Here is a 26,278-nt window from a genome sequence, read left to right as displayed (position 1 = left end):
CAGAAGATCTTAAAGGGGCTATGTACTGCTATTCCTAGCACTATTTGGGCAACTTTATACAATTCCTGTTAGTCTATTGAAGACATTTGTAAGGTTTTTTTCAAAAAAATTCATTGTTTTATATTTCTAATCAAGTACTCAAAACCATCATTTTTCAGCCTCAAGATTTCAGGCTGTTATGGCCTGGCTCCGCCCATAAGCACTTTGAGTGACAGTCAGTCCACACAGTCTGCACTGGTAGACAGAGAGAGAGAGAGAGAGAGAGTAGAGAGAGAGAGAGAGAGAGAGAGAGAGAGAGAGAGAGAGAGAGGTAGAAGATGAGAGAGAATGAGAGAGAGAGAGAGAGAGAGAGAGAGAGAGAGGGAGGGGGGTGGAGAGAGAGAGAGAGAGAGAGAGGGAGGGAGGTGTGGGAGAGAGAGAGAGAGAGAGAGAGAAAAAAAGACAGGCCGTTATTGTCAAGGCCCCCTCTCTCCCTCCCTCCCTCTCTCTTCCTTTCTCTCCCTCTCGGTGATGAGAGGCAGCTTGTGTTTTTTTTTTTTTCTTTCTTTCAATCTCCCGTTTGCGGGTGTGTGGCGCGCGGCAGGTCCCCCCCCCCCCCCCCCCCCCCCCAAGTGCTCTCTATCTCTCTCTCTCCCCATGCAGAGTATGAGGAAGTGGTTTCCACTCGCTGTGTACAGTCAGTCTAGGTAGAATGTGGGCGGGCATTAGCTACAACCACAGAGCCAATCACATCACTGTCTGCTACCCAGCGTCCGAATGACGTGACTCAGCCGTTCAAATCAAAATGGCCTGATTTACTGGAGGAGGAAAGGGGCTGAGCTGAATCAGAGCAATCCGCCAATATGGTATTTAGACACTAAAACACATTGATACGAACTCCTATTACTATAATACAATGCTAGAGACTGAAAAATGACATTTATAGTACATGTCACCTTTAAAGAACTTCTACAATGAATCTTTTAATCATTGAAGGAAGGAGGAAAACACCAAGGCACTCAACTTACCTGTACAGTGAAAAAAAGATAATGTATTTATTTCACTGGCAGGTTTGACTGTAAGTCCAGTACCTTGGTTTATTGTTCCTCATTCCTTCAAGATATCTTCATACCCGGGGCAGCTGGGTAGTGTAGAGATCTAAGCACTCGCCGCCTACCACCGCAGAGACTCACAATTGACAGTGTTTGCGGGTGGGACGCCAGTGGGGTACGAGTCCTGGTCGTTGCAATAGCGCCCCCTACTGATCGTCGGACCTGTGCGGCAGGGAGGGCTGGCGACTGCATGTGTATCGGAGAAGGTATGTGGTAGTCTACACTACAGTACACCCTCCCCAGACCGACAGTGGACAGGGAATCGGTATAACGACGGAAAAAAAGAGCAATAATAATAATAATAATAATAAATAAAATGTCTATAGCGCCTTTCAGGAAACCAGAGGTCTCTTCACAATCAAGAGGGCTAGGGAAAGGGGGCAATAGGGGGAAAGGGGGGGGGGGGGGGGTGAGGGCAGGTAAGGGATAATGAACCTAATCAAATCTAAACTAACTAATGGGGAAAAGCCTTGGTGAAGAGGTGTGTTTTGAGAGCAGTTTTGAAGGTGTCCAGGGTTGAGGCGTTGCGGATTTCAGGGGGGAGAGAGTTCCAGAGGGTAGGGGACGCCACGCTGAAGGCTCTCTCTGTCACCGAAAGTCTGCACCTTCTTTTTTCTTAGTTTCTAGAAGTTACTATTAGTTTCAAGAAGCTCTCCAGTTCCACACTTTTTTTAGTAGTATCATGTGTCCTCAGGGCAGAGGAATAGGAACGTAAATCCTTGGAATTGAGTGTTATTTCAACATTCTGCTTCCCCCCCTGGGGCTCTGCGGCGTTGCCGAGAACCCAGGAGGGCCATGGGAAGGCCGAGGAGAGACACGGTCGTTGCACTGGTGGATGGTAAACACTTCACATGGGACACGACAGGCTCTGTCTGCTGTCTGTTCCAGGCACAACACGGCCCGGTCGCAGTGGGAAACTGTCCAAACAAATGCTGCCGAAGATGCACATTGTTCACACATCCACTCGAGGGATCACAATGCATCATAACACTACAAACACTACCATATACAGTATGTAATGTACACTACAAACACTACCATATACAGCCACGGCATCCCGGTAACCTGAGCATGTGTGATGTATGTAGATATGTGTCGAACGCTTCCGGGAACACAGTATGTACAGTACTAATATAGACCTACTGTATATGGACTGTACTGTATGTCAGAGAGTATCTTGGTATGTAAACAAGCAAGTCATTTACATGAAAATCATATTCCGGCCCTTTAATTAGTATAATATAAACAAAATAAGTACACGACTGTAAACAAGCTGTCTGTCTCCACTGTAATTTACGAGATTATCTTTTAATAAAAATAACAGAGATGGTCTATAGGGAACGATGATACGGTAATTACTGCCAATAATGGTGGAGGTTATTGAGTGAAACCATCTCTTATGCACTGTTTGATTAAACTTGTCTCCGGTGACTCAATCCAGTGTCCTGGGGTGTAATAATAATAACTTTATTTATATAGCACCTTTCATACATGGATTGCAGCTCAAAGTGCTTCACAGCAAATAGCATACAATTTACATATGCATAACATTTGCATACAGTTGACAGAATAAAAGCAATGCATAAAGTGCAGACATAAGAATAGGTATAAAAAGACAATAAAAGTAGTGCAATGTAGAGAGTGCAGACATAAGAATAGGCATAAAATAAGTACAATAAGTAGTGTTGCTCGAAAGCATGTGAACCCCCCCCCCCCCCCCCCCCCCCCGAACAGAAACACCCCATACACCAGTAGTGAGGTCCAGGACCTTAGAACATTAAGACATGTAGTGAAGTCCAGGACCTTAGAACATTAAGACATGTAGTGAAGTCCAGGACCTTAGAACATTAAGACATGTAGTGACGTCCAGGACCTTAGAACATTAAGACATGTAGTGAGGTCCAGGACCTTAGAACATTAAGACATGTAGTGAAGTCCAGGACCTTAGAACATTAAGACATGTAGTGAAGTCCAGGACCTTAGAACATTAAGACATGTAGTGAAGTCGGACCTTAGAACATTAAGACATGTGTACTTATTTCTAACTTTCTCCTCCATCTATAACGTCTACAAGGATGAGAAGTGGTGTGTCGGGTATGCTGGTATGTTGCTGTGTTTCCTCTCCAAGTTTGATTCATCATCCCCACACTGGGTGAGCCAGAGGACCATTTACTGACTGCAGGGGTGAAAACCAGCTCCTTTTTCACCATTCGACATCGCCGCTCCGACCAGGCAAACCTCCTCCAGCGCCCAAGGACCAAACTCTGCACCATGGGAGATCAGGCTTTCTGCTCATCCGCTCCCAGTCTGTGGAACTCTCCCTGACCACCTGAGAGCACCACAGACTGTGGATGCTTTTAAAAAAGGGCCTCAAAACTCATCTTTTTAATAGAGCCGTTTGTTGATTTGTATCTAGTTTTAGCTCCACACATTTTATGTTCTTTTACCAGTTTTAGCCCTTCTTATTTTATGTTTTTTACTCTTTTACTAGTTTTAGTGTTCTTTTTACTCCTTACTAGTTTTAGTCTTGCTTATTTTATATTCTTTTTTTTACTCTCCTGCTAGCTTTTATGTTCATTTACAATGTAGAGCTTTGAGATTTGCTCCACAATTATAAAAAAGCGCCCTACAAATCAAATATATTATTATTATTATTATTATTATTATTATTACAAGTAGTTACTTTTAATAAAAGTGTTTTGGCCTTAAAGACATGACAAGACATGATAAAAATGATGTAGTCTTGTAACTTTGAGCCAGACAGACAGATGTGTCTTCCCATGGCCAGATCACACACAACCAGACCAGGACCACCAACCCTGTTATTGACCTCTAGAGGTTACTGTTATTGTTTTTCTTATGGTACAAACAGCACTGCTTTATATACGATTCCCTGTGAATTTACTGTGAGATCAGGTCAAGAAGCAGTCTAATATATATAAAGAATGGCTTTTACCTATAGTAGTAAAGAAGATGGAAGATGGTTTTCAGAAGACATGTACTTCTTTGCATTTAACCCGTTCACTACCACACTAGAGCAGGTTAACCTTTCACTGCCACAAAGGGACTCACCGTGGCGATGTGTTGGTGTCTTGTTTTTCATGCCGGGGGGGATTCCTGGCGCTGTAATCACATTAACCCTTTCACTACCACACTACAGAAGAAGGTTAACCGTCTGTAGTGTGGTAGTGAAAGGGTTAACCTTCTGTAGTGTGGTAGTGAAAGGGTTAACCTTCTGTGATTGGAGTGGAGTGAGAGGCGGAGTCACAGAGTTGGAGAGAAGAAGTGGGGACAGAATGGGTTGGAGAGTGATAGGCAACCTTCGGAACGAAGAAGCCACCTAATGATGATGAGTGTGGTAGTGAAAGGGTTACCCCTTTGCCGTGTGGCAGTGAAAGGGTTAACCATCCGTATTGTCGCAGTGAAAGGGTTGACCATTTGGTAGTGTGGTAGTGAAAGCCAAGGGTTAAAGGCCCACCCACAACAAAAAATAGTAATGGAGACATGTTTGTATTCTCTTGTTGATTGACTGAGCTCTTAATATACAAGAACTAACACTAGACAACAGGTAATTAAGAGTTTTTAAATTATATTTGTTATGTTTGTGTGTCGTTCCTCGTAAAAGGGGATTTATATGGTTCTTGGTCCGAGGTACGTGAATATACACGTGGTGCTGGGGGGAGCCCCACCTGAGCTTGCTGTTGGGCCGGCTGTAGCTGAAGGAGGCGGTGCGGCCGCTGAGGGAGCCGGGGATCTTGATGACCGACTCCAGGGAAGGACTCTTCCTCATGAGGCCGCTGGGCTTCAGGTCGTCCCCACAGACCATCAGCGTATCTGCAGCGGAAACACAGGAGGGGATGAATGGAGGAGACGGAGGAAGGACATGGAGAGTGTGTGCCAGAAAAAAGTAAGTAAGTAAGTAAATTTCATTAATCACAGTGCACAGTTACAGAGAGATAAATGCACTACACATAAAACAATTCTGACACAACGTAAGCATAGCATAACACAAGTAAATTAAATAACTAACTGAGTGCAACATAAATGTCAGTCATAAAACAAAACAACAATAATAAATAAATAAACAAAGTATACAACCAGGAATTAATTTAAATTAATTAAAAGCCTGTCTGAATAAAAACGTTTTCAACTGTTCCTAAAAAGTGGATAGGGAGTCAAGTGAACGCATAGAAAGGGGGAGGGTGTTCCAAAGGGTAGGGGCCATGAATTGGAAGGACCGGTCACCTTTGGTTATTAACCGGGTCCGTGGGACGACCAGGAGAAAAACAGCTTGACCGTCCTTGGGATGAGACAATAAAGCTACGGGGGTTGACTCATTAAGGTCATTAAAGAACCATCAAGGCTTCGTAATCATTCCTCTCTTTCTATTGGCTTTATTGGACAAGTCCGGCAGAGAGGAAGAACGGGAGGAGAAATGGGAAAAGACATGCGGCAAAGGTCGCCGGGTCCGGGAGTCGAACCCGGGACGTGGTGCGCCACCCTGGCACCCCTAGTTTGACAGTTATTGAGAGTGAATGAGTTAGAATATGGCCACCAGTGATGTCATCGTGGACTCTTAATCCATGTGTCCATCCAATGACGTAATAATAATAATAAACTTTATTTGTATAGCACCTTTCATACAGAAACTGCAGCTCAAAGTGCTTCACAACAGAAAAAAAGACAGGCATAAAATGAGCACATAAAGTGCAGACATATAAAATCACAGTTTTTCACATTAGGATCTAACATCCCAACAGGCCACCTTGTTTATGGTTTAATTCAGTTTTAAATAGACAATAATAAAAAGAGTAAGATAAAATAGACAGAGTAAAATAGTGAAATAGTGCAGTGCAATAAAATTATAGAATAGAATAGATTAAAAAATCAATAGACAGAGTAAAATAATACAGTGCAATAATAGAATAGTAGAATAGAATAGATAGTAAAATTATGCAATAGAATGGACAGAGTAAAATAGTGCTACAGTACAATCAACAGCGGGGTGTATTAGAAGGCGATGGTGAAGAGGTAAGTTTTTAGCTTATTTTTGAAAATATTAAGAGTTCTAGCTTCCCTAATGTCCATAGGTAGTGTTGTGAAGGGCCAGATTAAACCGAATATATATATTTATTTATATATATATATTTAATTGTATTTGTATATTCTCTAATATTCCCTGATATCCCTTGTATATTCCTTGTACAATATGCATTGAATATCCATTCTAGCCTACTGAACATCCCATAATAGTCTCCATTCTACTATTGGTCGAGACCTTGGTGCCAGGCTGCCATACCCCTCAGACCCAGTTCAAACGTACCGCTCGACATGTACGAACAAGTCCTAGTTCCGCGTAGGAATCTGGCTACCGCACCACTAATGGGACTATTTGTTCATAGTGCGTATATATACTGCGCTACTAAAGTAGGACTTTCTTTTCAGTCCAGTTTCTTACCCTCCAATAGAGTCACAGACGTAAAGCCTCCCCGCGATGCCACGTGTGGGAGTAAGGCCAAGTTCGGCCTACCATCGGTATTGAGACATTGTGTATATTAATATTTGAATAGTCATATTTGGCACTATATCGTCGAGTTGGACGTAGTCTATTAAGCTAATAATAGTCTGTTAATATATAGTGCTTCGTGCGGTGAGAATACTACCGTAGTCAGTACCCCATCGTTTCGGGCAGAGAACTGGCTGCTTACCCAGGGTGGTTGACCCTATGTGAAGCTGCACCCGAGGAGCCCCAGAGCCGACGAGCGAGTGGACCTGTATACCGGATTATTCTACCGACGACAGCCCGCCTTCCCAGGCACGGATTATGCTTTGGATACTTTGATTATTCTATGGATAAAGACCCCCGACACTACCGTGTGTTGGAACCCCCCCCCCTGGAGAGGACGCAAGGTGAGGAGACGCTCTGCAAGACGAGGTCTCTCCACATCTCTCTCCCGTGGACCGGAGAGAGCCGGCCCACAAAGAGTCCACCTGCTTTCATCTGTGGTCCAAGGATCGCCGGCGCATTGAACGGCACTACAGTGGGTTCTCCTGGGATACCCTTGGCCGGACGAGGCAGCTGGATTCTACCCCCCCCCCCCCTCCTACTCCTGTCGGCTTACAAGCGACCGGATTAACCCCCTCTAGTGTATCCAGCCTATAATCATTAAAGTATCATTGCTGTTATTCCTTAACTATTCCAGGTCGTATATTTACCACCTGCGCCTTCAGAGATTGGACATTATCTATTGATATACCGACGAATACTCCTTGCCATAAAAGTGCATACTATTTCAATTCATAAATGTAATTAAGTGATTAAGTGCTTATTCTACACACCATCGCTGTGTAGGAAATAAAGACCTGTTTCTAATTCGTACATTTGTGTTGGATCCGTTTCATCTACGTGAGAGTGTTCATGATAATATATTTATGCCGTGTACTGGGTGGCCGAATATTAAGTACAAAGGTAGTGGTAGTAAGTATCATATCTAGTAATACAGTCAGGGAATTGTACCCCTCAGTTACAATTGGTCCTTCGAGCCGGAGGGTAATTAGTGTAATATTAATATAGTGTTATTAATATTGAAATGGCCTATGATGAACACTCCACGAAACGATCCTCCTAACCAACGCCCGCAGCGCGAACGACGGCTCCCTCAGTACTTAGAGGCCTACGCTGTCAGTCAACAACCTAGTCTTCTACTAACAGTAAACGCGGTAAAACTAGAAAGTAAAAGTATGTCTAACCCCAACGCCCAGACTACCCCGACCATAGAGGCCCCTACGGGCTCTAATGTAACTGACCAAGTTCACGGTGGGGACCAGTGGGAACCAGACATGACTTCACACCCCGCCAGTACTGAAGAAGTAGTCCCCGATGAGTCCCGGGAGGAATACAACGCTACCGAGAGAGAACTCGGCACGGAAGAAGACGGGGAGAGCACCGTGGAGATAGAGCTCCAAGGCTCCGCAAGGAGTACCCCGAGGGAAGGCTCCCCTATACAACCGCCTTCTCCCAGCGAGGCAGAGAGGACCCTACAGCAGGCCTTCCTCATCAGCCTGAACGCCGCTGCTGAACGCGACCGACTGCAGATCCAGCAGCGAAGCGAACACGAGCAGATACGTCTAGAAATAAGACGCATTCAGATGGAAGAGAATGTGGCCCGAGAACGAGCCGGTGCTCAACGGGACGCAGCGCGCGACAGACAGCAGTCGCAACTAATAGAACAGCTGATCAGACGGACAACACCCTCTCCCTCCGCCAGAGGCTCCAGGAACTCGTCTAGACACACCTCCAGGGCGGCATCCCCTAGCCGAGTAAACAACCCTGAACTTGACCAACAGACGAGGTCTATACCCCCCACAGACCACCTCCCCCCACCGGTCCAAGCGAGACCTAGCAACCGGGAAGGAGCAGCATATCCTGTGGAGAGGCTAAACCAGAGACTACAAGCACTGGATGACCTAACTGAAGACGAAGAGGAAGAGGAGGAGAACCGCGCCCGAAGACAGCACAGTACTCTACCGGACCAGGAGGTCCGGTACAGCCCAGGCTATACTCCCGCGGAGCTGCGCTACAGACCCCCGACTCTATACACGGGTGAGCACGACGCACGACCCGCACCGAGGAACAGCACCTGGACAAGCGGGCCATGGTACACTGCCGGTACCAGCCCATACCAAGGAGCGGGAGGAGACTCGCCTAGGAGGCCTCCCCCCCAACGCTCGCCGATGTATCCACAGTCAGCGTCATACATTGGCACGCCTATGGTACCCGACTTCACCCAAGAGAACCGGGCCCAGTATACAGAACTCCGCATGTGTCTGGAGACCATGTTGGTGGATGTATTGGATGAACGCCACAAATACGCCATCCTACTGCAGCACTTAAAGGTGCCCCGCGCACATAATATAGCGCTCGCCTACGCGACTTCCACCACCCCATACACAGCAGCGCTGGTAGCATTGGACCAGAGGTATGGGCGCATATGGGATTACGTGATCCAGGAGATCCGACACATCGACCGCTTACCCCCAGCAATAGACAATCGAGCACTGGACGACCTGTCCATCAGAGTGCAGTCCCTGGTAGGGATGTTGGGAGCGCAAAGAGAGAAGGGGAAGTATGAACTTTACGCCAACTCAAATGTGGAAAGGATCCTGGAGAAGCTGCCGCCCGCTCGTCAGGAGCGCTTTAGGCGGCAGAGGGACCACAGAGACCCGAATGGCCCCGAACCGAACCTCCTCGATCTAGCAGACTTCCTGGCGAGAGAAGTCAGCAGCCTACGGCTAGATACATTCGGACGGAGCACCCCTGGCTCCAGAGAAGGAACCAGACGACTAAATGATGGAAGAAGATCGGTGACTGTGATGCACCAATCGGAGTCAGTACCGAGCAGCAGGAGCCACAGTACCCCCTCCAGAACGGAGAAGTGGAAGATAGTGTGCCCCTACTGTGAGAAAGAACACTGGCTAGCGCAATGTGACTCCTTCCCCAAGCTGAACGCGGAGGAAGCAGGTCAATGGATAAAGTCCAACAAGCGCTGTTTTCGCTGTGCGCGCTCACACATGGCAGCCGAATGCCGCTTAAAGAAAAGGTGCACCAAGTGCGATGGAGCCCATCTGGACATACTTCACGACAGTAACAGACGGCGCCCTTCACCTGCACCATCCAGCCGCAAAGCGAGCGTCATGTACATCGATCCCGCCAGCAGCAGTGGAGCCCGAGTACTCCTAAAAGTAGTGCGTGTGACACTAAGCTACCAGAATAAAGTCCTGGACACTTACGCCGTCCTCGATGACGGGTCAGAGAAGACCCTGCTGCTCGCCTCCGCTGCGGCCCAGCTAGGGCTGCGGGGAAGCGAAACCCAAATGACAATTCGGACAATAAGACGAGATTTGAAGACGATAAAGGGCGAGAATGTCTCATTCTCTATCGCAGCAAGCGGCCAGCCTGAGCGACGGTACCAGATTGCAGACGCTTTCACCAGCCAAGAAATAGGACTGTCGCGGTACACATACCCCGTCGCCAAGCTGATGGAGAAATATGCACATCTGCGCAAGTTACCGATCCCGCTCATAGACAATGCTATGCCGACCCTGTTGATAGGCTCCGACCATGCAGACCTCATTGTCCCGATAGACCGGGTTCATACCGGACCCCGAGGCTGTCCTGCAGCAGTCGAGACCCGTTTGGGATGGACTCTCCAAGGCCCGCTCGCCAAATCTCTCAACCGAAGTACAGCCACTAGATGTCTCCACTCCCGAGTCACAGAGGGAGAAACCGCACTCCTGCAACACGTAGAGCGGCTATGGAGCTTGGAACAAATGCCCTTTAAGAATGGAAAGAAAGACATTCGCTCTAAAGATGACATTTACGCCATTCACCTCCTCGAGACAGGGACCAAGAGAGTCCCGGTCAACGGCGTGTTGAGATACGCCACGCCACTCCTGCGGCGAGAAGGAATGCCTACTTTCCACGCCAAGACAGACGCCATAGAACGGTACCTGCTGAACACGGAGCGGCGCTTAGCCAAGAACCCCGCCCAAGAGAGTGTATACCGCGCTGAGATTGAGAAGCTCATCACAGCGGGACACGTCACAAAGATGGACATTAAAGAGGCTGACCAGACCACTGAATCGTGGTACGTGCCCCACCACAAGGTCCATCACAACGGTAAAGACCGCATAGTATTTAACTGCAGCTACCAGATCGGATCCCAAAATCTGAATAAAGAGTTACTGCCCGGTCCCACACTCGGCCCCTCCCTACTCGGCGTTCTACTCCGCTTCCGCCAGGAAAAGGTGGCCATCAGCGGGGACATTAAAGGAATGTTCCTGCAGGTGAGATTAGTAGAGGCGGACAAGCCCCTGTTACGGTTCCTATGGAGAGAGAAGCCAGGAGATGAGCACCCAGCCATCTACCAATGGGAAGTCCTCCCCTTCGGAACGACGTGCAGCCCCTGCTGTGCGACATTTGCACTACAGAAACATGTAGCAGAGGACTCAGCAGCGGACGAAGAGGTCCGACACAGCGTAAAGAACAGCTTCTACGTAGACAACTGTCTACAAAGCCTTTCAACCCAGGAAGAAGCCGAGGCTCTCCTGATTAAACTCCGCGCCTCATTGATCAAAGGCGGCTTTGATCTCAGGCAGTGGGCCAGCAGCGATCCGCAAGTACTGCGCAGCCTCTCCTCCGAGGACAAGGCAGCCAGCAGCGAGACCTGGATGGCTACAATCCCGGGAGAAGCCCAGGAGATGACCCTGGGATTGGTGTGGCGATTCAAAACAGATTCGCTTCACTACAGACACAAGCCCCTGACTACGGAGCAGGGAAGGCCGGCGGCGGCGCCGACCACCAGACGGAGTGTGTACACAACACTCGCCCGACAATATGACCCGCTAGGATGTATTCTACCGTACACCACCAGGGCAAAAATTATTGTACGAGCATTGTGGGACAAGGACCAGGGCTGGGACGACCCCATTCCCGCACACCTTGCATCCACCTGGAGAGAGTGGGAGATGGAGCTCCACTCACTCCCAGGCGTTAATATGCGCCGAAGCTACTTCCCACCCACGGTGAGGCCAGAGACATGTAAAATGGACTTACACGTCTTCAGTGACGCCTCAGAGGTCGCATACGGATCAGTAGCCTACTTGCGGGCCCAAGACCAGGGGGGAGAGATCTACACAGCATTTGTCCTCGCCTGCTCGAGAATAGCCCCACGCAAGCAACAATCTATCCCACGTCTAGAGCTCTGCGCAGCCCTAGCCGGAGCGCACCTAGCCACGCTCATCCAACGTGAGCTCACCATACCGGTGTCTAGAACAATCCTGTGGTCAGATTCCACGACGGTACTCGCCTGGATCAAATCGGACTCATGCAAGTACAAAGTCTTCGTGGGAGTCAGAGTCACCGAGATTCAAGACTTAACCGAAGAGTTAACCGGAGAAACAGAGTGGCGCTACGTTGATACAAAACAGAACCCAGCTGACGTCATCACCCGGGGGATGCCCCTGGATGACCTCACCCGTCGCAATGTCTACAGTGACGGCCCCGCATTCCTAAGACTCCCGGAAGGACAGTGGCCCATGCCTATCCCGAGGGAAGCAAGTCCAGAGGAGGCGGAAATTAAGAAGTCTGTGTTCTGTGGATTGAGCACCGTAGCCTCCACCGACCCTAACATAAACGATTGCACGTCCATAGAGAGTGCACAACAAAGAACATTCCTGCGGTACCACCCGGAGTGCAAGTCCCCCGCTGATATGTCAGCGGCTAACTACGAGGAAGCAGAATTGCTTCTACTGCAGCGAGCCCAGAGAGACTCGTTCCCCGATGAATTGGCCTGTCTACAGGGAGGAAAGCCCGTCCCATCCGACAGCAGATTAATTCACCTGGCCCCCGAGAGCGACGCTCACACCCTCATCAGAGTGGGTGGTCGCCTACGCAGAGCCCCCAATCTACCGGATGACATTAAATACCCGATCGTATTGAACAGCCGACACAAGGTCACAGAGCTGATTATAAAGAAATACGATGAGGATGTACATCACGCAGGAGCAGAAAGAGTCTTCGCGGAAATCAGACGTCGTTACTGGATCCTACAAGGAAGAGAGACGGTACGACGCTTCCAACGAACATGTCTAGGCTGCCGCAAGTGGCGCGCGCAGCCCAGCATACCAAGGATGGCTGACCTTCCTCCATGTCGCCTCCGAATCGGTGACAAGCCATTCCACTCAACGGGTATGGACTGCTTTGGCCCGCTGCACATAAAGAAAGGAAGAGGAACCGAGAAGCGGTGGGGTATTGTATTCAAATGCATGACCACCAGAGCGATACACATCGAGCTTCTCCCGACCATGAGCACAGACTCATTCCTTATGGCCTTCCGTAGATTCATATCACGGAAAGGAAGACCGTCTACCCTATTGTCCGATCATGGGACAAACTTTAAAGGCGGCGAAAGAGAGCTGAGAGAGAGCTTCCAAGCTATGGGCCCAGAACTTAAGACCCACCTCGCTCCAGCACAGGTTGATTTCCAATTCAACCCCCCAAACGCACCCCACTTCGGTGGCACTTGGGAACGAGAAGTGCGCTCCATAAAGACAGCCCTGTACGCAGTACTTGGGGCCCAGACTGTGGCGGAAGAAGTCCTAATGACAGTCCTCACGGAGATTGAGGGAGTACTTAACTCGAAGCCCCTCGGATATGTCTCCAGTGATGTGGCGGATATCGACCCAGTTACCCCCAACACACTCCTGATGGGGCGGCTAGATCCCACATTACCCCAGACAATGTACCGGCCTGAAGAAGCGAACGGCCGACGAATGTGGAGGTACAGCCAAGTATTAGCCGACAACTTTTGGAACAGTTTCCTACTGCACTACCTACCGTCTCTACAGACCCGCCAGAAGTGGGTAAAGGAGAGAGACAATTTGACAGAAGGAACAGTCGTCATGATTATTGATCAATCACTGCCCAGAGCTATGTGGCCGGCCGGCCGCGTAAGCAAAGTGATCACCGGTGCCGACGGCAAGGTCCGAGCAGCTGAAGTGCTCGTCCAGGGTCGCACTTACACCCGTCCCGTGGCAAGGCTCATAGAACTGCCTCGACTCCCAGACACAATCGATGATGACCATGACCCTACAACCCTATGACTTTGTGAAGTTGACTGACCCCTACAGCAAACCCTTATGTGTAAATAGACAACGCGATTAATCTGTCTCCGTTTAACTGATTAGGTCTGGGACCTATTCAGGGGGTGGCTGTTGTGAAGGGCCAGATTAAACCGAATATATATATTTATTTATATATATATATTTAATTGTATTTGTATATTCTCTAATATTCCCTGATATCCCTTGTATATTCCTTGTACAATATGCATTGAATATCCATTCTAGCCTACTGAACATCCCATAATAGTCTCCATTCTACTATTGGTCGAGACCTTGGTGCCAGGCTGCCATACCCCTCAGACCCAGTTCAAACGTACCGCTCGACATGTACGAACAAGTCCTAGTTCCGCGTAGGAATCTGGCTACCGCACCACTAATGGGACTATTTGTTCATAGTGCGTATATATACTGCGCTACTAAAGTAGGACTTTCTTTTCAGTCCAGTTTCTTACCCTCCAATAGAGTCACAGACGTAAAGCCTCCCCGCGATGCCACGTGTGGGAGTAAGGCCAAGTTCGGCCTACCATCGGTATTGAGACATCGTGTATATTAATATTTGAATAGTCATATTTGGCACTATATCGTCGAGTTGGACGTAGTCTATTAAGCTAATAATAGTCTGTTAATATATAGTGCTTCGTGCGGTGAGAATACTACCGTAGTCAGTACCCCATCGTTTCGGGCAGAGAACTGGCTGCTTACCCAGGGTGGTTGACCCTATGTGAAGCTGCACCCGAGGAGCCCCAGAGCCGACGAGCGAGTGGACCTGTATACCGGATTATTCTACCGACGACAGCCCGCCTTCCCAGGCACGGATTATGCTTTGGATACTTTGATTATTCTATGGATAAAGACCCCCGACACTACCGTGTGTTGGAACCCCCCCCCCCTGGAGAGGACGCAAGGTGAGGAGACGCTCTGCAAGACGAGGTCTCTCCACATCTCTCTCCCGTGGACCGGAGAGAGCCGGCCCACAAAGAGTCCACCTGCTTTCATCTGTGGTCCAAGGATCGCCGGCGCATTGAACGGCACTACAGTGGGTTCTCCTGGGATACCCTTGGCCGGACGAGGCAGCTGGATTCTACCCCCCCCCCCTCCTACTCCTGTCGGCTTACAAGCGACCGGATTAACCCCCTCTAGTGTATCCAGCCTATAATCATTAAAGTATCATTGCTGTTATTCCTTAACTATTCCAGGTCGTATATTTACCACCTGCGCCTTCAGAGATTGGACATTATCTATTGATATACCGACGAATACTCCTTGCCATAAAAGTGCATACTATTTCAATTCATAAATGTAATTAAGTGATTAAGTGCTTATTCTACACACCATCGCTGTGTAGGAAATAAAGACCTGTTTCTAATTCGTACATTTGTGTTGGATCCGTTTCATCTACGTGAGAGTGTTCATGATAATATATTTATGCCGTGTACTGGGTGGCCGAATATTAAGTACAAAGGTAGTGGTAGTAAGTATCATATCTAGTAATACAGTCAGGGAATTGTACCCCTCAGTTACAGGTAGTGTGTTCCATAACTTTGGTGCATAGTTTGCAAAGGCTGCATCCCAGATTTTCCTTAGACTGTGGCTTGGAACCTTCAATAGACCAGTAGTAGATGATCGCAATGTTCTAGGAGGCACATAGTTGACTAGAGAATTTGCAATGTAGCTTGGTCCTGTTCCATTTAGTGCTTTGTATATAAGGAGGAGGACCTTGAAATCAATTCTAAATGTTACCGGAAGCCAGTGTAGGTTAGCTAATACAGGACTGATGTGGTCTCTCCTCTTGGTTCTAGTTAGTAGCCTAGCTGCCGAGTTTTGAATGAGTTGGAGTCGTTCTGTGTTTTTTTTTGGGAGGCCAGTGAGGAGTGCATTACAGTAGTCAAGTCGGCTTGAGATAAAGGCATGGATCAGTTTTTCAGCGTCTTTTCGATTTATAAACGGCCGTACCTTAGCTATGTTTCTAAGGTGGAAAAATTATGTTTTTGTCACCTTGTTGATGTGTGATTTAAAGCTTAGGTCTGAGTCTATTAGAACACCAAGACTTGTAACTTCGGGTTTGATCCAAGGAGTAAGTTGCCCCATATTACTCTGTAACATTTCTCTTTTTGTTATAGGACCGACTAGTAGGATTTCAGTTTTGCCCTCATTTAATTTTAGGAAGTTGTTCGTCATCCATTTGTTTATTGCTAAGAGACAAGCGGAAATGGAGTTTATAGCTGTGTGATAATTTGGTTCAGCGGAGATGTACAATTGTGTGTCATCTGCGTAACTATGGAAACATACATTGTGCTTTCTAATGATGTCTCCGAGTGGCAGCATGTATAGCTCCCCTGTGGAACTCCGAAGTAGGTGTCATGTTTCTCAGAAGAATGATCTCCAAGCCTGACGTAATATTTTCTCCCTTTGATATATGTTCTGAACCAGTTTAATACATAGTCAGAAAGACCAACTAACTTTTCTAGACGATTTATTCGGATATCATGGTCAATCGTGTCAAACGCTGCGCTTAGATCTAATAGGACAAAGATTTAGACTGTGTTTGCATCAGAGTTTATTCTGAGGTCACTAATTATTTTTGTAAGAGCAGTTTCAGTGCTATGGTGCGTTCTGAAGCCCGATTGAAATTCCTCCATGGTGTTGTTTTCTTTGAGAAAGGAGTTTATTTGTATTGAGACCATTTTTTCAAGTATCTTGCTGATGAATGGGAGGTTGGATATTAGCCTATAGTTGGTTAGTACATTACTGTCTAGTTTGGGTTTCTTTAGTAAGGGTCTTACGACAGCTGTTTTGAATGCGTCTGGGAAAATACCTGTCAGAAGCGATGTATTTATAATATTTAGGACATGACTTGCAATACTCTCGAATATTCGCTTAAAAAATGCTGTGGGTATAGGGTCAATACAGGAAGTGGAGGAGTTACATTCCATGACAGTTTTGTAAAGCTCAGTTGATGTAATGCAAGCAAATTTCCCATGGTTACTTTTCCACAGGGTTTGCTGATGGTGTCCATGTTTGTATCAGGACTAATGCTGGCTCTAATTGAAGTTATTTTGTTATTGAAGAATAATGCTAGTTCTTCACATTTTGATGCAGATGACTGTGGAGGGGTGGGGGCAGTGTTGAGTTTGATTGATTGATTGAACATTTTATTAACAGATTGCAGAATGGGTACAGTACAGTACAGCTCAATACACACAATTGTTAAGGGGATGCAGACCAGAGAAAGACTTTCGTCTTGTTTACATCAGGGTCCCCCATTTTCAATTCATCATAACATGATATACATGACATACAGATAGACAGTACTGCTACATCTATACATTAATGACACAACCAGATTTACAAATACAGTACTGTTTGTGATACAAAAAGAGTTTAAAAAAAGAGAGAGTATATACATTTTACGAAGAAACTGTACATTAGTAGCTGGTCGATGGCTGAGAATAATATTCTAGAGATTACAATATTCTCTGTGATAATCTTAGAAAAGATTGTCCTTTCTTGCCACTCGTATTTCTTTGTTATAGGCAGTCATGGCTTTCTTATATCGCAGTGGACTGTGAGCTTGGTTTTCCTCCATTTTTGTTCAGCAGCTCTACAGATTCTCTTTGTCTGACCAACACTGCTATTATTTAACCATGGGGAGATTTTTCCTTTAATGGAGCGACAGCATCCAGTGTATATGATAGGGTGTTGTTGAGATTTTCAACCATGCAGTTTAAAGAACAGTCCAGGCTGGATGGTTCAGTTTGTCTCATGATGTTTGAGTGAACTTCTCTTCTGCGATGTCATCTAGTACTCTTTGCTTTACAACGGTTACACTTTTTGTCTGTTAAGTTTAGGTTAGCAATATCATTGAAGAATACACAGTGATGGTCAGATATAGGTAATTCGATTACTGATACTTTATCAATGTTCAGCCTTGTTGTCATCACTAAGTCTAGGGTGTTACCATGTTGGTGAGTGGGTTCATTTACATGTTGTATTAGCTCAAAGCTGTCCAGTAGGTTGGTAAGCTCAATAGTCTTGGGGTCCTTCTTCTTATTTATATGAATATTCAGATCTCCATGTATGATTAATCTTTCACATCTAAGGATACCGACTGAGATTAGCTCTGAGAATTCCTGCAGAAATATTGATGAGTATTTTGGTGGCCGGTACAATGTGATGATGAGCAAAGACAGTTCAGCTTTGAGCTCAATAGCAAGATATTCAAATGATGTAAATTCACCGATGTCAATGTCATTACATACAAACGATGTAGATAAAATAGCAGCAAGCCCTCCCCCTTTTCTATTTTGTCTGACCGATTGATAATACTTATAATTTGGAGGGCAGGCTTCTATCAGCGTTGTCGCACCAGTAATGTCATTTAGCCAGGTCTCGACTAGGAACATGCATTGCAAATTCTTTTCAGTTATCAGATCATTGAATTTGTTCCTCAACAATCTAACATTCAGAAGGGCCATTGTCAGTGATTTTGTGATGGGGGGTGTGGCCGGTCTTGGCTGAGCGATGATGGGTCTGAGGTTGCCAAGTGTTACAGTACGAGTCAGGCATTTCTTCTTGAGTCTGATAGTAGTGAGAACAAATTGATAGCAGGGTGTGAGGTGGGGGGCGTGGTGGACGTTTCGGAGGTTGCAGTTGCGGGCTGTCGAGGAAAGATGGCGGAATAGTTCTTTTGTGATGTTTTGGAGATGCCTGGCTGTAAATCCAACCAGCATTTACCAGTTCGACCATTTTGGGCGTGAAAGGCAGGTGGGGGGAGATGAGGGGGAGGGGAGAAGGGGGGAGAGGGGGGGGAGAGCAGGGATGAGGAGAGAGAGGGGGGAAAGGATGCCTGGTAATTTGGTGATGACATGGCAAGAGGGAGGGGCGAGGAGGAGAGTGACAAGGGAGGAAAGATGGGGGGGGCTGGGAGGAAGGGGCGCCCTGTGTTTTAGGGTTGTTGATGGGGAGGGGGATCCCCGATCAAGAGGGAGGGGGGAGAGTGACACAGGGGGGGAAAGGCTGGGGGGGAGGGGCGACGGTGAACGCCGATATACTGCCTTGACGTCGATACGGGGGGAGCTGGGGGGGAGCGCTGTTAGTTCTGCTGTTAGTTCTGCTGTAATCCGGTGGATGTCCTCCACGATCCGATCCAGTCGTTCCGACCCCTCAGCAATCAGCTTGCTCTCAGATTGCAATCAGATGAAAAGAACAGCAATACCTTGTTGTCTGCTACCTTATAATTTCATTGAGCTGTAATTAACACAACACTGTTGTGTTGATGTTGATGACTGGTGGCCATATTCAAACTTATGAATGTGTGCAACATGTGCAGAATGGGCCTCATTCACGAAGCGATATAAGAACAGATTTCCTCTTATTTTCTTCTTAACTAGCATTTTTTCTTATTTTGTTCTTACCTGGGATTCAGCAACGTTTTCTTATTTTTGCTTTTCTCTTAAGCAAGACCAAATTTTAAGAGCGGTCGAGAGTATTCTTACTCGGATAAGAAACTCAAATTATCAACATTTTTAAAAAGCCTACCATTGGTCAATTGCCCCCAAATACGACTTAAAAAACCCAGAACGTATTGCTTCTGAAATGGATTATATATTGCTGTTAGAACAGTTAGATCGATCCATTCAACAGGAAGCGATTTGCGACTGATCTCAAAATGAGATTAGATTCAAATGTATTGTTATTATACAGCACAAGTACAATACACCATCCAACCAGAGTGGATAGATAAATGCTCCAGAAATAAATATGCGTGGAGAAAGGCTTATGTCAAGCAGCCTCAGCATGCGAGCGCACACACACACACACACACACACACGTACTGTATACATGCAGAATTAATCGTTCCAGCAAAGTAGGCTTCTATTATTCTAATGACTTGTTTTATTGGGTATCATACTGTAGTAGTAAGTCATACTGTAGAACATGACATAATTTAGCATGACATCTCATTTATTAATGCCAATACTGAACGACTGCGTAATTAGCTCTTGACAAGTGTAAACTATGGATTAGTCGGTCGCAGTCAACGTCGGACCCTTTAGCTCAACTGGTTAGTATGGCAGCCTGTGGATCCTGTGGGCACAGGTTAAAATCTCTCGGTTACACAATATTTACATTTTTTTTCATTCATTTATTTATTTCTGGAGCATTTATCTATCCACTCTGGTTGGATGGCGTATTGTACTTGTGCTGTATAATGACAATACATTTTAATTAGGGCTGTCAGTTTATCACGTTAATTAGATTAATTAATTACACAGCAAATTATCGCGTTATGAAAATGAACTCAAAATTTATTTAAAAAAAAACATTTTAACTTTTTTTTTTTATCTCATTCATTCCATAAGAACGTAGAATACACATTTACAGACTTTTTTTTAATATGGTCCATTTGCATGTTCTTGGTATCTGATTCTAGGGACATCTATGGATCTCAGGGAATGTATTCCCAGTGTCAGAAATACTGTGTCTGTTACTAGGCTTGAGTAAATTGTAATGAACCAAATGAGAATATCAATAAAAAATAATTGTCTTTGACTGTGAATAACACCATGCTAAAATTGACCAGACCTGAAAAATCTAAGCAAATTAATAGATGGAAGATGATTAAACAGAAGGTTTTGTAGATACAGTACTGAATTCTGCCATCCGGACACATGCAATTTGAAATATGATTATAGAATATAGAATATCAGGCATAAAATGGTTATGCGATTAAAATGCGATTAATTAGATTAATTAATTACAAATCCTGTAATTCATTAGATGAATTTTTTTAATCGCCTGACAGCACTAATTTTAATCTAATCTAATTTTGAGATCAGTCGCAAATCGCTTCCTGTTGAATGGATCAGCATGGTGCAGATGCCATGCCGAACCTCTGCCGTTTTGCACACCGCACTCGCCGTTTTGCACACGCCTCATTCGCCTTATAAGCAGCTGGCAGCCGGGCGTGTCTGCATGCAAATGTTTGAACGGGAACATTTCCCGTTTAAGAATGAGTGGGATTCATCATTCAACACACCTGGGTAAGAACAGATTTGGACGGTAAGAACGGGTTGATGAATGCTGCGGTGGAGTATTGGTGAATGAGGTTAACTGTCTGTAGTGTGGTAGTGAACGGGTTAACCTTCTGTAGTGTGGTAGTGAAAGGGTTAAATAAACAGCTCTTGTGTAAAAGGTGAGCCTCTGTTGCTACCGACTTTATCCTCTTTGCCAAACTAATTAGACCAGACATTTTGAGGCTGACTCATCATTCGTCAAAGCACTGACTCACAGTAGTGTCCGTCACTATAGTGACGCTCATTAGTCTACAAAGCAACTGCCGTCGCCCATTATTTTCAATACGAGCCTGACTGCCAAAGCAGGGAGCTTGGAACAAGATACATACCTCATGATATGATATGATATGATATGATATGATATTCGCATTTATAATGTGCCCCCCAGCCAATTTCTACATCGGTCCGGGGCGCAGCCCGGGGAAAAAATTATTATTATTATTATTATTCCACAGTGTCTGCGCCATCACTGCAAAGGCCCGGAAACCCTTTGTCACCAGTTTGGCCCGCGGGATCCTCAGACACAGTTGGTCATTTGATCTGAGGGACCTGGAGCTGATGGGTTGGACCAAGAGCTCATGTCCAACAACATAAACTATCCACGTGTCGTGTCACCTACCGGGGTGGTTGAAGTCTCCCTGGTTGATCCTCTTCTCCAGTGTCTTTGAGAGGGGTTTGATGCATGACTGTCTCTGCAAGGACATAAAAAATAAAAATAAAAAAACAGCTTCACTGAGTCAGAAACAATATCACTTAAAGAGGAATGCCACCCATTATAAGAATTCACTAGGGTTGGGTACCGTTCACTTTTGGACCGATACCGGTACCTGTGAATCGATACTGGTACCCAACGGTACCTTTTTTCTGTACTTTACTCTCTAAAAATGTAATCTACCTACCTCAGTTGTAAAAAATGAGTCCAAACTTCAAATTATTTATTATCATTATTATTTATTTAGAACAATTTGTTAATATATATATATATAATATTGCAGCGTCCAGCGAGCGTATAAACAAGGACGTTTTTTCTTTTTTGCATTACCGAAATGTGGCACCGGTGGATCTCACGTGAATCGGTACTCGGTAGTACCGACGTGATTCCGTCGATACCCTTTAAAAGTACCGGATTCGGTACCCATCCCTAGAATTCACATTATATTCTTCCTGGGGCCCAGGACAGTTCAGTCAGTGTTTGTTGACACGCACCACTCTCCCCTAAAGCTAGAAACCAGAGAGAGAGCCCTCCAAGAGGAGACGTCACTGGGATGTAATGTCTGGGGCCGCCCCACCAAGAGGTGGTGTCACTGGGATGTAATGTCTGGGGCCGCCCCTCCAAGAGGTGGTGTTACAGGGATGTAATGTCTGGGGCCGCCCCTCCAAGAGGTGGTGTCACTGGGATGTAATGTCTGGGGCCGCCCCACCAAGAGGTGGTGTCACTGGGATGTAATGTCTGGGGCCGCCCCACCAAGAGGTGGTGTCACTGGGATGTAATGTCTGGGGCCGCCCCACCAAGAGGTGGTGTCACTGGGATGTAATGTCTGGGGCCGCCCCACCAAGAGGTGGTGTCACTGGGATGTAATGTCTGGGGCCGCCCCACCAAGAGGTGGTGTCACTGGGATGTAATGTCTGGGGTCACCCCACCAAGAGGTGGTGTCACTGGGATGTAATGTCTGGGGCCACCCCACCAAGAGGTGGTGTCACTGGGATGTAATGTCTGGGGCCACCCCACCAAGAGGTGGTGTCACTGGGATGTAATGTCTGGGGCCGCCCCACCAAGAGGTGGTGTCACTGGGATGTAATGTCTGGGGCCGCCCCACCAAGAGGTGGTGTCACTGGGATGTAATGTCTGGGGCCGCCCCACCAAGAGGTGGTGTCACTGGGATGTAATGTCTGGGGCCGCCCCACCAAGAGGTGGTGTCACTGGGATGTAATGTCTGGGGCCGCCCCACCAAGAGGTGGTGTCACTGGGATGTAATGTCTGGCGCCGCCCCTCCAAGAGGTGGTGTCACTGGGATGTAATGTCTGGCGCCGCCCCTCCAAGAGGTGGTGTCACTGGGATGTAATGTCTGGGGCCGCCGGCCCCATAGACAGTGAATGGGGCTCTGACTTTGTGAGACCATCAAATGTTTTGTGTGTGAGCTTGAGGCGACAGTGGCTCAGGAGGTAGAGTGGTCGTCTGGTAATCGGAAAGGTTCCTGGTTCGATTACGGCTCCTCCTCCAGGCAGCGTGTCGAAGTGTCCTTGAGCAAGACACTTAACCCCTAACTGCTTCGATGAGCAGGTTGGCACCTTGCATGGTTGAATGTCTGTGTGAATGGGTGAATGTGAGGCATAAGTTGTAAAGCGCTTTGGATAAAAGTGCTACAGTATATAAATGCAGTCCATTTACCATCCATTTAGATATGTATATATATATATAAAGATGATTTTTCGGCATTTCTGCTTAATTGGATAGTACACAAATTATAATTTAAAACAACCCTATGTCCGCACTACTCTTAAACGTTTGTGTATTTCAGTTTGTGGTGTAATCCTGTGGAATGGATTAGATGAAGAAACAAAAATGAGCAAGAACATTGTACAGTTCAAAAATAGATATAGGAAAACTCTCATTGATAAGTACAAAAACGAGGAGCTCTAGAATTGTTATTTTATATATTTTTTATTTCTACTAACATTCATGTTATTTTTTATTGATGTTTATTTTGTTTGTTATTTTAGGTTTGTAAGATATTTAGTTTTATGTATGATATTGTGAGAAAGGGGCAGGGCTAGATAAGCATTTGCTTCCTTCTGCTCCTTCTCAAACTCATTTGTTTATGAAGAATGTAAGATTTAATTAAAAAAAGAAAAACTTTAGTTTATCATTTTTATTGTGTTTTTTTATATGGTTGATTGTTCGAGATCAAATAAACTCAACTCAACTCAACACAGGAAAGATGGGGGAGAGAGAGAGAAAGAGAGAGAGAGTATGACATGCAACAAAGGCCAGATTTTTACCTATGAATGAATGAATGAATGAATGAATGAATGAATGAATGAATGAATGAATGAATGAATGAATGAATGAATGACCTTTATTTATATAGCACCCTTCACAGCACGAATGCACAGGGTGCTTTACACTACAGCTTAATATAAAAACACAATAAAACAAAATCAGAAATAAATGACAACAAACAAACAGCAGTTAAAAAATTATGTTGCGATGATGAGCCACAGCGGACACACCCCTCTGTAAGACTATTTTGACTAATGGTGAAACACAGAAAATTAACAAGAAGAAATCCAAGCCTTCTGACCCCGTACCTGGACGGGGGAGACGGCGGCGGCGGGGGGTGCCGAGCGGATGGGGATGCCACTCAGAGGGCTCCTGGGAGAAGAGGGCATCTGGATGACGTGGCCCGCTCCGTCTGAAAGACACCCACGTGAGGTCACACCTTGAACATGTCCTCTAAAGGGTTAAGCATGATATGCTTTGTGTTGTTATTAATCCAACCAAATAAGAGTATTGTGTTCCCAAATTCAAATAATGCCAACCCAAATTATAGGAAGGGATTTAAAAGGAACATGCCAACATTATGGGAAATAATGCTTACCGTCTTCTCCAGAGTCAGACAAGAAGATATATAAACACTTTGTTTGTATAGCACTTTTCAATGATCTCTCTCTGTCCATTTGGTAGAAAGCTATTATGGCTGCAAGCCATGTGGTACCAACAAAACGTGACCACATTACACCAGTCCAGGCTTCACTCCACTGGCTCCCCGTCCGTTTCCGCATTGATTTTAAATTACTGCTGACTGTTTTTAAAGCACTAAACGGGCTGGCTCCATTATACCTTGCTGAGCTCCTGCGCCACCACACCCCATCCAGAGCCCTAAGGTCTGCTGACCAGCTGCTGCTGGAGGTGCCCAGGACCAGGCTCAAAACCAGGGGGGACAGAGCCTTCACTGCTGCTGCCCCTCGGCTCTGGAACAGCCCCCCCCCCCCCCCACATAAGATCTGCCCAGAGCCTAGAGGCCTTTAAATCGCTGCTTAAAACGCACCTTTTTTCCCTGGCCTTTGACCAGAGTTAGCCTGCCACCTGTACACTACGTTTGCTGTTACTCTGGACTTTTTATCTATTTTTCTTGTCTCTTTTATATTGCACCTTGCTCTTGTTTTCTTAGTGTACTATACTTTTTTCTGTAATGTATTTAAAAAAAAATAATAATAATCGTGTCCTACCTGTAAAGCACTTTAATTGGCTTTTAGACATTAATATAAATAAAGCTGACTTGACTTGACTTGTAAGCGAGCGTAGCTAAGCACAAATGAATGGAAGTGAATATGGACCACAAAAGAAAGCTAGGCTAGTGGTCGAAATCCGCTTCCATTCATTTGTGCTTAGCTAGGCTAGCTTGCAGCCGGATAGCTTTCTACTGAACGCAGAGAGGAAATTGGTATCGATCTCCTTAATTTTTGTAAAGTACAGTTAAGTAAAAATGACAGAAGAAGGAGAAATATGTCTTAGGACAATGACAAGGCAAAACACAAAACCCGTCATGAGAAACACAAACGTTTGTTTATAAAAACAAACAAAACAATGTCCAGCACGGTGATGTTGAGAAGCTACTGTACCCCAGAATGTTGAAGCTACTGTACCCCAGAATGTTGAAGCTACTGTACCCCAGAATGTTGAAGCTACTGTACCCCAGAATGTTGAAGCTACTGTACCCCAGAATGTTGAAGCTACTGTACCCCAGAATGTTGAAGCTACTGTACCCCAGAATGTTGAAGCTACTGTACCCCAGAATGTTGACACTACTGTACCCCAGAATGTTGAAGCTACTGTACCCCAGAATGTTGAAGCTACTGTACCGCAGAATGTTGAAGCTACTGTACCGCAGAATGTTGACGCTACTGTACCCCAGAATGTTGAAGCTACTGTACCCCAGAATGTTGAAGCTACTGTACCCCAGAATGTTGAAGCTACTGTACCCCAGAATGTTGAAGCTACTGTACCCCAGAATGTTGAAGCTACTGTACCCCAGAATGTTGACACTACTGTACCCCAGAATGTTGAAGCTACTGTACCCCAGAATGTTGAAGCTACTGTACCACAGAATGTTGACACTACTATACCCCAGAATGTTGAAGCTACTGTACCCCAGAATGTTGAAGCTACTGTACCCCAGAATGTTGAAGCTACTGTACCCCAGAATGTTGATGCTACTGTACCCCAGAATGTTGACACTACTGTACCCCAGAATGTTGAAGCTACTGTACCCCAGAATGTTGAAGCTACTGTACCACAGAATGTTGAAGCTACTGTACCCCAGAATGTTGACACTACTGTACCCCAGAATGTTGAAGCTACTGTACCCCAGAATGTTGAAGCTACTGTACCCCAGAATGTTGAAGCTACTGTACCCCAGAATGTTG

General features: G+C 45.9%; 1 protein-coding gene across 2 annotated transcripts in view; it reads right to left on the bottom strand.

The window, feature by feature from the left end:
- Positions 1–26,278, bottom strand: part of specc1 (sperm antigen with calponin homology and coiled-coil domains 1) — a 292,788-nt gene that overhangs the window by 88,084 nt on the left and 178,426 nt on the right. For both annotated transcript variants that reach the window (XM_084320784.1, XM_084320785.1), the window contains 3 exons: positions 24,161–24,264; positions 21,471–21,543; positions 4,781–4,925 (listed from right to left, as the gene is read on the bottom strand). In XM_084320784.1, coding sequence (XP_084176910.1) covers positions 4,781–4,925; positions 21,471–21,543; positions 24,161–24,264 — 322 coding nt within the window. The remainder of the gene's footprint in view (positions 1–4,780; positions 4,926–21,470; positions 21,544–24,160; positions 24,265–26,278) is intronic.

Source organism: Notolepis coatsorum (assembly GCF_963971535.1).
Source record: "Notolepis coatsorum genome assembly, chromosome: 8".
Lineage (NCBI taxonomy): Eukaryota > Metazoa > Chordata > Actinopteri > Aulopiformes > Paralepididae > Notolepis > Notolepis coatsorum.
This window is presented reverse-complemented; position numbering and strand designations above follow the sequence as displayed.